The 12,561-nt window shown below is 40.1% G+C and overlaps 1 protein-coding gene across 1 annotated transcript in view; it reads right to left on the reverse strand.

Annotated features, from left to right (window-relative positions):
* Positions 1-938: 938 nt before the first annotated feature.
* Positions 939-12,561, reverse strand: part of C8H1orf87 (chromosome 8 C1orf87 homolog) — a 76,391-nt gene continuing 64,768 nt past the window's right edge. The window contains exons 9-11 of the mRNA XM_063103747.1: positions 9,083-9,162; positions 7,023-7,230; positions 939-1,099 (exon numbers count right to left, since the gene is read on the reverse strand). Of these exons, the coding sequence (XP_062959817.1) occupies positions 939-1,099; positions 7,023-7,230; positions 9,083-9,162 (449 nt within the window). The remainder of the gene's footprint in view (positions 1,100-7,022; positions 7,231-9,082; positions 9,163-12,561) is intronic.

Genomic DNA, 12,561 nt, shown 5'->3' on the forward strand with positions numbered 1-12,561 from the left:
AGGGCTGGGGGGAATGTTAAAGTAGCAAAACTCTGGGAACTGTGGAAAGTTTCACCTGGTTGTCCTGCCCAGAAAGAAGAGAGGGTGTTAACTATTCCCAGAATCCTTTGTCCCCAGGAGTCCTTCCTCGAAACTTATATCCAGGGCTCTTGGAAAATATCCCTGGAGGGCTGAACCCGTCGCTTACTCGGGAGAGTGCGGCGGTGGGAGCGCCGAGGCCGCAGGTTCGGGTCCTATATAGGGATGGCCGGTGTGCTCACTGGCTGAGCGCGGTGAGGGCGACGCCAAGCCAATGGTTCTGATCCCCTTACCTGTCGCCAAAAATATATATATATATACACCTGGAGACCGTGTAACATTTTCTAGTTTTGTACTGAAGAAAACATTGGACTTGTTCAGAAAACCTCACTTGGAATTGCTCTTGTACTGCTCAGTACTAAGATAATATATTGTTAATACTTTTATTTTTCTTATAATATGGAACTCCTTCCTAGTATAGTGATTAGGGTAAGGGCTGATTTACCTATCCAAAAACAATGTATTTAGGTCTACTATGTGCCAGGCACTTTCAGAGGTTGAGAACATCTAGCATGTTTCTTACTATATGAAATTGTGGAATTTGCAAGAACACAGTTTGATTAGCAATGTAGAAAGAAGAATCGAACAAGTGACATGAATAATAAGCTTTATTAGAATTGAAGAAAATTCTAAGTAACTGGGTTCTTGCCACATCAAGAGAGAAAATCTTGTTTTCTCTGATCACTCTGAGCTGCTTGCGAGCAAGTGTGAAACTAAGTCCAAGTCCAAAGCAACTGCAATAGCTGCACCGGCCTCAACTCCAACAATGCCTCACTGCTACACTCAGGCTGGGGAGAAACACATGTCCGGGTAAAAAGGGAGATAAGGGAAACATCTGTTCTCACAATATGGGCTTGTTATCATAGCTCCTTTAAGTACTGCAGCGCTGGCTCCAAGAGCACATTTTCTCCAGAACGGAATCTCCGCAAGGCCTGGTCGATTTTCCGAGGGCTCAGGGACAGGTTGTAAATGAGATTGTAGTTGTGAATGAGGCGTCTGGCTCGTTCCTTCTGCAGGACTCCTGTGATTGGGTTGGGTGGAGGGAAGGTTTTTTAAAGAGGAAGGGGAAAACAGAGAAAAATATATATTGGCTTGAATGACTTCCAGGTAGACCCTAAATGCTAATATTTTGAAGCTTCTTATAAATCAAGTGACACCTTAAAAAATATTTAGTCCTGGGTATGCACCATAGATTTCAACAGGAATCTTAGAGTGATTTTTGAGGAAAGAGGAGATGTGGTCCGATAAAATCCATAGATAAATTCTAAGGCAATTCAAGCTTGTTCTTTGTAGCTATAAAACTTTTAAGGCCAATTTTTGAAACAGGTGAGATACCTGCTGAAAGTAATTCTTAATAGTTCTTAATAGTAATTCTTATTAATTCTTTTGATCTTGTTGAAGTATTCAAACATGTTCCTAAACATGCAGGGTTTTTTGTTTTGTTTTGTTTTTGTTTTTTTTTTAAAGATGACCGGTAAGGGGATCTTAACCCTTGACTTGGTGTTGTCAGCACCACGCTCAGCCAGTGAGCGAACCGGCCATCCCTATATAGGATCCGAACCCGTGGCCTTGGTGTTATCAGCACCGCACTCTCCCGAGTGAGCCACAGGCCGGCCCTAACATGCAGGGTTTTAAACACCTCTTTTTAAAATGCATTTCTGGAAATGTATGAGTTTTTACTGTGACTCTCTTCAGCTTGCTGTGTGATCACAGGTAAATCATCTAATTTCTTTTCCTCAGAGTCTGAACCTATGTAACAGAGATGGTGATGCTTATCACCATAGGACATGCTCTGGTTCCCATGCATTATATGCGTGTGTCAATACCAATGTCAATATGCTTTCTGTGTCAGATACTGGTCTTGGGAATACGGAGGATTAAGAGAAGTGATCTGTTACCTCCGGAAACTCCCTGATCCATTGGCGAGATAAATTATGCAGAAAATTAATGAGAGTACAATAATAATAATGATTGATATATATTTATAAAATTTACTATATCTCAGGCACTGCTCCAAGCATTTTACCAATATTAATTCATTTAGTCCTCATGACAACTCATTTTACAGATGGAGAAACTGAGAGATGTGGGAGAAATCTAAAGATGGTAAGTCACTCGCCCAAGGTTGCTCACGGTTAACCACCATATTACATTATGGAACGAGGAGAAAGAGATTGCTTCAAGTAGGGTCCTGTTGTTTCCCACATACATTCCTTGAATTGTGAAGATGTGATATTAATAGCAAGCTTTATTAGAATAGAAGAAAATTTTAAGTAACTGGGTTACTTAAAATTGCTACAGGTGTCAACGAAAAGCTTTTACAGGGAAGAAAGATACATCCCTCGCATGTGGCTCTTCTCTCCTTTTCCTGTGCAGACTTCAGAATGATTGTGAAATTCTTTCTCAGAGAATCCAGAGGTACCGCCATGGTTATTTTGTAGAAAGTCACTACTAGTCCATTAGAGTTGGACAGTGGTGGATACCTGTCCTCTCATAAAAGCTACCAAGTGCTGTTTGCATTTAAATGTGCTAGAACTGTCGAACATGATGTCCCCCTCCACACTGCTCTCTAATGGATATTCTTTAACAGTGGACTACAGACATATGGAGTCTTAATGTGATATATTCCATTCCATTGTTTATTGTCTGTTATATTCTGGTTTGTTTATTGTCTATCTCTCCTATTAGAATGTCAGTCCTTTCTTCTATATAAGTCTCATTCTTCAAATTGGCCAACTGCATCTTTGAATTTCTCTGAATTCAACGATTTGCTTCCTCTAGACATTTCTCCATAGCTGATCCTAGAAATATAAGTCATGGGCTTTGGAATAAGTTTCTGACGGTAAGATCTTGGGGAAGTTACTTTAACTTTTTGGGCCTCAGTTTCCTCAACTTTAAAATAGGGACAATTAAACTGTGTGAAAATCAATAAAATAATAGGTGCCTGGCACAGTGTTCAGTACTAGTAAGCACTCACTAATGCCAAGAATTACTATGAGATAATTATAATAATTATATTACCAGCATTATTTAAAATACTTAAAATGTATTTTAATAATAAGAAATTATTAAAATATATAATATGTAGTTCATATTTTAATTAAAAATTAAAAGTAACATTAAAAAATACATCACCACTAGGGGAGTATTTTCGGTCTTCTAAGTTTTACCATTGGTACAGGATTCCTAGTGTCAAACAAAAGTCCACTTATTAAAATTTGTATCTGTTCAATTTACTCTGTCAGTAAGGGCTGCCCAGAAAAGCTGCATAAAATAACCCTCATATCCATCTTAGTATTGGAAAGCCTGTCCTTTTCCAGCCAGAATCAAAATGAAAGAAATAATAATAATAACCTCTTTACCATCCCCTTTACTTTATAGTTTACAAAGAACTTTAAAATCTCTTATCTTATTTGATCCTTTCTCAAATCTGGGAGGTATGTTTTATTAGTGCCATTTTGTAGATAAGAAAACAGACTCAGAGAACGTAACTGGTTTTCAGGGCTCAGTAATTGGTGAAGTCTGGACTTGAATCTAAATCTCCTGATAAAAACCAACCATACAAACAAAACCTCATGCTCCTTCTAGTTTGTCATGGGAGTCTGGTGTAGATGGAAGTCAATAAGAGCTGGGTTTGAATTACGGCTCAATTTCCTACTGGCTATTATGTGATCACTCTGGGCTTGGCTTCTGCTCTGTAATTGAGGATATATTTAAGGATGCGACCCTTCTGCATGTGGTTGATGTGAGGATTTAGTGATTCGGTGTATGTAAAGCTCAGGCCCATGCAGAGAATGTCCTTTAAGGCTGTTCTTGCATTCTGCCTCTTTGAACTCTGAAATATTTTCATCTAGCCTTTAGCTCACTGGGCAAATTCCAAATCTGCCACTCACACAGACATTGATCTCAACTACACTTCTTTCTTTTTTTTAGAAAACATGACCAGTTATTCATAGTCATTCCTTATTCCTTCTCCTCAAAGCTGTTTTCTTGACATCCCCCGTTAGAGAATAAGCACAGTTAGGTTCCCAGAAACACTGATTGGATGATGGATGGTCTGCCCGCATCCTGGATGAAGAACACCCTGGCCTACATATTTCCCTGCACATAATAAAGAGTGATTCATCCATGGGCAAAATAGGTATCATCTGCTTAGCCTCTAGGATGGGGCCATCCATGGTGGTCTGCTAAATCCTGTGGTTAATAAACCAACCAAATGACCTCAGTTAATCCTCTTTCCTTATTAAAGACAGTTGCAGATGTTCCCAGATCTGGCTGACACATTCCTTGGCTGTTGAGGAACGAATGAATTTCATAGAAACAGAGAAAACAGGCATAAATAGTGAAGAGGCCATGAGAAAGGCATTTCAAATCTGTCAAAATCTGCCTCCAAAGTCAACAAAACTTGGTTTTTTCCTCAGAACAGTTCAGAAGTATGAGAAAGGTCCTAGCCTTTGGGGAGTCTCTTAGCAACTAAGCTTATGATCCATCATCCATCGCCACAGCTCAGCGTTTGTTTCTTTAGAAATGCCTTTTCTATTTATGCTGTTTTGTTTTGTTTTGCTTTTTGTTTGTGTTTGTAATCCCATCGCAACTCTCATAGCCCTGGTGTGAACACCTAGATTCGGGGTTGCTTCAGTAAACCTTTCATCTCCCTTCTATCCAGTATCATCCGAAATAATCCATCTCTGCTTTCATTATGTTCGCCTGTGGTTGGACCTCTGGTGGATACTGGGTAGAGAATGGAGCCTCATGCTAGCCCTCGGGATTCACAGCAGGGTCTCGACCTTACCATGCAATCCAGCGGGAACCTCCGGTCCTGTCTTGCTCATTCTCTTCCCCCTCATACTCATTCCCAGCTCCTCACCTTTTCGGAAGATAGTTTCAAACTCGAAATTCCCTGTCCCAGTCCAAAGTCTACATCACGTCCAGTCTCAGCTCAAACTCTCTCTTCCCCTGCAGCGCTCTCTGCGTACCCCCGCTCACCATAGATGACGAGATTCCTCTCATCTCTTCTCTTACTCCTTTTGACTCTTTAACTCTCATTTGTGCCTTCGATTATAGTACTTTACTATACACTGTCTTATTTATTTATTTTTTATTTTTTACTGGTATTAGACTGTTGCCAGTCTCTGAATCTTACCTAAAATAAGCTCCTTGAGGCCAGATCATGTCTCAGCCTTTCTAGTTTTCCTCCTGGTCCAGCCTGTAACACAGTGCTAGGCTTGTAACAGATTTTTAATAAATAACCTTATAATTCAGCTAGATGAATCTCTCACTTAAAGATTTTAGGGCTTTTTTTCCCCTCTCTTCATTATAAGTATTAAAAGTCCGTGGTTATTGTAGGGTAGTTATACTTCATGTGGTATAGAATTAAATTGCTTTGGAAATTCAAAATAGAACAAAACAAAAATAAAGCAAAAAGAAAAACAAAGACACACAAAGAGACTGAAGAGTCAGACATTGCTATTGTTAGATGATTACTTCTAGAGAGTACTCACCTGTACGCTAACTCTTTATGAACCACACTATGTAAATAAGTATGAAAGTTTCAATCCATGTGCTTTGGTATCTGCTCCCTCTTCCCCATCCTCCAGGTCTCTGATGTAGTTCTGGACTTAATTCTCTCTCACTTGGTCATTGCAACAGCTTCCTTCCCACTTTCCCTTATTTCACATTCTCCCTCACTCTGCACATAGTCATCAAGGATCCTTCTGAGGTACAACTCTGTCATATCATTCTTCTGCTTAGAAACTCTCAGTGCTACTCACTGTCTTTGAACTAAGACCAAGTTCCCTGGTTTGGCATTTAAAACCTTTCAATATCTGGCCCCATTGTATATTTCCATTTTTACCATTTAATATTTTTCTTAATAGCCCCTATATTCTATCCAAACTGAACTCCTTGCACTGAGCTTCACACTTGCTGTTTTGCTTGGTTAACTTGCACCTTTGCCAGAAGAGGCTCTCTGTTTCATTCCTTTGTGTCCAAACTGCACTTTATTTTTAATGATCAACTTAATATTAATATAGCATTCCCTGATCACCCCACCAGAAAGCAGTTCTCCTTTCTCTGAATGCCCGCATAGCACACTCTAATGCATTTATTTCCTTCTATCTTGGATTTAGTTATTTATGCACATTTGTTCACTTGTTTATTCCCTCAAAAAAATGTTGAATAGAATTCTGTAAGGTACCAGGGACAAAAAAAGAAGGAATATAGTATACTGGTGAGATAGTAATAAATCCCCAAATAAAAAACACAATATATAAAATATGATTATGGATGTTAAAGAATCCCGAGAGACCAGATGAAGGTTGGCCTAGATCTGCCTGGAGAGTCTCAGAGTAGTGTCTGAATTCAAACATAAAGGATGTTCAGGCATCAATTAGCCAGGTGGATGAGATAGGGAGTTGGCAGCGGGTGGGGTAGGGGGTGAGGTAGGTAGAGGAGAAACAGGCAGTTCAGATGGAAGGCTTAGAGTTAGAAAACACAGAGACACAAGAGAAAGCAAGGCATGTTTGAGGAAAGGCAAGTTATTTGTTACAACAAGATATGCTGAGAGAATAACAATAATAGGAGAAGGGACTGGTCAGGTGGACAGGGACCAGATTTTGCCTTGCTAAGGAGTTTGGACTTGATCCTGTTAGCAGGAGGGAGTTCCTGAAGTATTTTAATCAGCAGAATTACCAGACTGGATTGTGGGTTAGACTTTGGTAGCAGAGTGGAGGAAACACCAGAGACATGAAGAGATTGTAAGCAACCTGGTGGGGGGTTCGTGTCTGATTCATTTTTGAATTTCCTGATTGTGCTCAGCACAGTGCCAGGCAATGGCTTATATACAAATTGTATGAATTGTTTAAGAAACGAAAGAAAATGAGGTGTCCACTTTTAGACGAGAGCACAAACAGAAAGGTATGACAGCTTTAAAATTCATACTTCACCTGTGTTACTCAGATCACACAGGTAGAGGGCGTTCTCCAGCTTCCTGAACCTGTCTATCCACAGCTCACATTCTTCAGACTTGTTCTTCGTGGTGGGATTCACAAAAGGTTGGGAGACTGGCCTGATCTTCAAAGAGCTTTGAGAATCTTTTGGGGCCAAACTCTCAGCAGGAGGGTTTTCTGACTGCAGCGCCTCTTCTGGAGTTTTCTACCAACACAACACAAGCATCTCACTGGCAGCAAATTCACTACCTAGAGTTCCTCCAGTCTCTTGGCCAGAGATGAGGCCACACAACTAGCAAAATTTATTGCACAGTCTGCCTTTGGAGAGCTAGAAGGATGAGTTTCAAATCCTCAGTGCCATAGGGCCATATCTGCCAAGTCTTGCTGGATACAAACATACTCAGTTTTGTTTTGTTTTTTCTTTTCAAGAGAAAAGTGACATAATGACTTTTGTTTTTCATTTCTGACTTGCACTAAGCAAAGGACTTTGTAACTGGCTGAGACTTTTCATGATGTTCTACTCTGTTTTGTGCCAGTGGGATCTACAGGGGATGGGCTTCCGTCAATGCTTACAGCTTCATGATAGGAAAACCTCTGGGTCATGAGTGTGAAGTTTTTGACCAAAGAATTATTGAAACAATAGTGATATTATCTTAGGCTCTAGGGCCCATTTTAAAGGATGTTAAAGCACCTCCAGGCTGCATGTCCTGTTTGTTTAACAAAGGAAGCTGAGGCCCAGAAAGAGCAAGCAATTTACTAAGATCACACAGTGGATGACAGACACAAAACTAGAACCAGTGTGTACAGGTTATATCTAGCTCATCTTGGTATCCTAACCCTATGCCCAGTACAAAATAAAGTTGTTTTCAGAGTGAAATAGACAAATGAGTCCCAGCATATTCCACTTGTGGGAAGCCCTCCTGACAGTCCCAGGCTGAGTAAGAGGTGATCCTTTGTAGATCCTTTTACCCATGGCAGAACTTACCACTGGACACTTGTCTATTTGTCTGAGTATCTCCTCTACTGGAGATCTGAATGCTGGCCCTGTGAGATATTTATATACATTCAAGGGCTAGCTAGTGGGTGAAATATAGTAGGTTCTCGAGACTCGCTTAATGAGTGAATAAGTGAATGAATGAATGAATGAATGATTTTCTCTGGGACTATGGGAAAGTTGCTTTTCAACCCTCTGCTTCAGTTCCTCTTTCTAAAAAGGGATACAATGTATTCTGTGTAAAGAGGAATGTGAGAAGAATTAATTATTGCACAGATACAGTAAAATCTTCAAACAACAGGCAAAATAAAAGAGCAAAGTATATTTTTTATAATCTTTTTCACAACAGACTTAACACTCAAGGAGAAAAGCATTTGCTGTTGTTTCTTGCATGGCAAGAGGCTTGCCAAAATGGATACTATTTTCTAAAATATTTCAACATGTGAAGTGTATGAAGAGGCCTCCCGTCATTTTAAGATGAATTATGTTCTAATCCGGGCACTTAAAAAAACAAAAACAGAAAAACCCAGGCTGTTTTTTTTAATACTGTCTACAACTTCTCCTGGCTAAATGCTGGGAATATTAAAATGAATTTTAACAGCTTGCCAGGTTTTTTTTTTTTTTGAATCAGAGAGCCTATTTATTACATTTTAAAATGCGGGGAAAAGGTCACCCTCAGTTTCTGGAAGCTGGACTTAAGATGTGAAAACAGGTCTCATAACCACTCTTTATTTAGATGGTAGTTGCTTTGGAAGGACACCTGTACACAATGCTACAAGTGCAATTTATTGGGGCAGGTGGCAAGCCCATCACCAAGTGATGGCAAGAGGTTTCTGCATAACAGCTAGGACAGAAAACAACCCACATTCTAGGCCAGAAGCCAATTAACAACTCTCCTGCCTCCCTTCTCTGCTTGAAGAGAGTCAAGTCAAAGACAGTTTGACATTAAGGGGTTAAATGGAAATCAGAAACCCACCAGGGAGGGCCTCATCCAGCATCAGAGAAGAGAAGGCCAAATATATGTGAAGACCTTCCCCAAACTGTATATACTGCAGGTGCATACCACGTGTGCAGTTTTGCTTTGAGACATCTCAGGGACTTCAGGCTCTCTTGGCAGGGCAGGGAATTCCTTTTCATTCTTCTCTGAAAAAGAAAGGAAAAAAATGGAAGGGTTTAGTTTGGTCACTTCATTTAATCCAAACATATACAACAAGCAAAGAAAATCTCAAGGCTCTGCTGTGTGGTTGGCACTGTGTTAGGTATTGAAAACACACTGATGAATAAGAAAAACCTGGTTTCCATCCTGGGGAACTCAGATCAGGGAGGCAGATGCTGAATAATTAGCTCAAAATTATTGGTTAGCTATAAGCTACCATAATGCTACAAAAGAAAAATATGGAGGCACAGGAAAGTATTTAAACTTATTTTGGGGCAGGGGTGGGAGTGGTGGGAGATCAGAGACGGCTTCTTGGAGGAAGTGACACAAACTGGAGACCTGAAGGATGAATAGGAATTATCCAGAAGGTGGTGGTGGTGGTGCACCTGGAGCAGAGAGTTTCAGGTAAGCAGAGATGACAGCTGGTAGAAAGGCCCTGAAGCAGAAAGGCTTTGATAGCTTGGGGAGTGCAAAGAGGCCTCTTCCTGTGGCCCTGCCTTTTAAGAAACAGGCACTTCTGTCCTCTCTCCATGGAGGCGTGTACCCAAAGGATCAGGCATGACCCTTCTATTCCTCCTTCCTTGTTCCTTTCAATAGTCAGAGGGCCTGTATGGGAAGAGGTTTGAACAGCATCCCTAACCAGGGGATTCAACAGTCCAGGTACTACTTTCTGCAAACTACTGCCTTCATGAATAGAAGAAATTTCCTTAAAATAAAGGAAAAAGACATGAACACCTTCCACTGAAATCCTCCAAGGCTTATTGCAAGTATTGTTCATTCATCACGTAGCACCTTCCATCTGACTTGGTGACTTATTTATTTATTTTGCAGATCCACGTGATGACCACACAGCAGGAGGTTTCTGGGAGCCTCAGCTTCAATATTCCATGCATAATTCAAATATGCCATTTGTTGGGTCTCCTTATTTTCAATAAAATGATTCAATCAATAAATTTTAAACAAAAGGTAGAGGGTAGGCAGTGTAACAGTGGTTGAGAGTATAGGCTCTGAAGCTGGATGCCTTAGGTTTGAATCCTGGCTCCTTTATCAGCTGCCTGGTCTCGGGCAAATTACTTGTTCTTTCTGTGCCTCAGTTTCCTCTTCTGTAAAATGGGGATAATGACACCTATAGGTTATCATGAGGATTAAATGGACCAGAAAGCAGTATAAAGCAAGTACCTGGAGCTTAGCAAGAGTTCAATAAATGTTAACTAATAGTTTTTTCTAGGTAAGGATGTTTTTATAAATAAATTCACATATCAGATTTAAAAGACTTTTGTTAGACTTTTAGCACTGCACCAATGAATCATTTTGAATCTTCTCCCGCAGTTTTACTACAGAGATGACAATGTGATTTCATAATCTTCTCTGGAGCCCCAGCACCCACAATTTCAATAAGGACTCAAGGCATACTTGTTGTATAAATGAATGACCATGTGCACTAATTTGTAGTTTGGAAAATAAAGTTACTGAATATTTAGTTCTGTTTTCCCAATTTCTTTTTTGATTCTTGAAGAGGAGAGATTTTCCACTGCATTTCTTTATCCTCCCATACCTAACCCAGATGCTATATAGATAAACCTTAACAGACACTCAATGAAGATTATGATGGCAGCCAGCTAGGGCAGCCCCTTCCAGGCAGCTCTTTTTTGATCTGTTGAAAATTTAACATGTCATCAGAACCCATTGTCACCTAGTAGCATTGGCCCTTGCTTATTTCACCCAGTATGTGAAAGAAAAGCTTTTTGTGTATCATAGGAGAAAAAAGGTCCAAACTACTCTTTTTTTTGTGTGTGTGTCTTTTTCGTGACCAGTACTCAGCCAGTGAGTGCACCGGCCATTGCTATATAGGATCCGAACCCGCGGTGGGAGCGTCGCTGCACTCCCAGCGCCGCACTCTCCCGAGTGCGCCATGGGCTCGGCCCCCAAACTACTCTTAATCCTAGAATTTGACAGTAAAAGGATTCTAGAAGTGGTATATTGCATAAGGGCAGGAAGATGAACTTTGGTGTCAGACAGACCTGAGTGCTAATCCTGATTCTTTCCTTTATTAGCTGCAAGCTTTTGGATCCTAATTCTTTCATTTGTGAAAACACAGCAATATGCAGTAATATTGTGGAGAAAAAAAAATTACCTACATAAAATACTTAACACAGGGAAGATGCTCAATACAAGATGTTATTATTTGTTGTGGTGGTGGTATTATTATAGGATCTGAAGCAAATCTAGTTTCCCCAGGAAAGAGGACCTAACATTAATTATGATGTGCCAGGCATTTTTTCTGGGCACTGTTCAGTGCTCTATTCCTTTTAGAATAAGACATAGAGCTAAGACTTTGTCCCAGTACATTTGCTCTTTACTGTCTTCTCTTCTAAAAGTTTTAATGGGACAAAATACATGTTAGTCTACTCAGTCTCTTTTAAGCTTCCTTTTCTCCTTTCTAATACCTAACAGCATATAAAAAGGTAATGGTTTACATATGTAAAAATTGTTTGAAAAACCTGAAGCAGAGCTCATTTTTTTTCTTTCTAACACAGCAGGAAGGATAAATAATAACCATCTGTCTAGTCTGCCAGTTGAAGATTTGTACTGGAGGAAATAAGCCAAGCTGGCTTCGAGAGATTTCCAGGTGTAGGAAGGGCCAGGTTTTACAGGGCTTCCAGTGGATTCTGAGAGTTACACAGCCAGCCCTCCTGTCTGCCCCCACTAATGACTTGAAATCAGTGGTCTTCAGAGCTGGCTGCATGTTAGATCCACCTGGGGAGCTTTAAAAATTACCAGTGCTCAGGCATCACACCAGACCAATTAAATCAGACTCTCAGGAGGAGAGAACCCAGCTTAGTACTTTAAAAAATTCCCTACGTGATTCTAAAGTGAAACCAAGATAGAGTTCAACTGATTTAAATAAAGGCTTCTTACCTTATCAGGCCTACTGAATGAAGCTTTTGTGAGAAGGAGACTAATACTTGTATGTGTCAAATATCTACAAATGACAGACATTTCCCATATAATTGAAGGAATAATCCTGTGATGCAAAAATGATCCCCATTTGAAAGATGAGGAAACTGAGGCAATAAAAATATCAGTTACCTGCATAAGACAGGTAGGGTTCAGTCTGTGAGTCTAACTCATTCATTCCTTCAACAAACATTTGTCAAGTGCTTACTGAACCCTAGGCATTGTCCTAGGCACCTTATACGACAGTGAACAAGACAATTTTTCTTCTCATGGAATGTGCATTCTAGTAGTGAGAGCAAACAAATAGATACAGAAAATAATGTCAGGTAGTGGTAAGTGCCATAAAAACCACTAAAGCCAATTATGGGGGTGGAAAGTAATGGCAGTTGCTATTTTAGATAAGAAATTTATCCAAGTCCTCTTCTAAA

The sequence above is a fragment of the Cynocephalus volans genome, chromosome 8 (assembly GCF_027409185.1).
Source record: "Cynocephalus volans isolate mCynVol1 chromosome 8, mCynVol1.pri, whole genome shotgun sequence".
Lineage (NCBI taxonomy): Eukaryota > Metazoa > Chordata > Mammalia > Dermoptera > Cynocephalidae > Cynocephalus > Cynocephalus volans.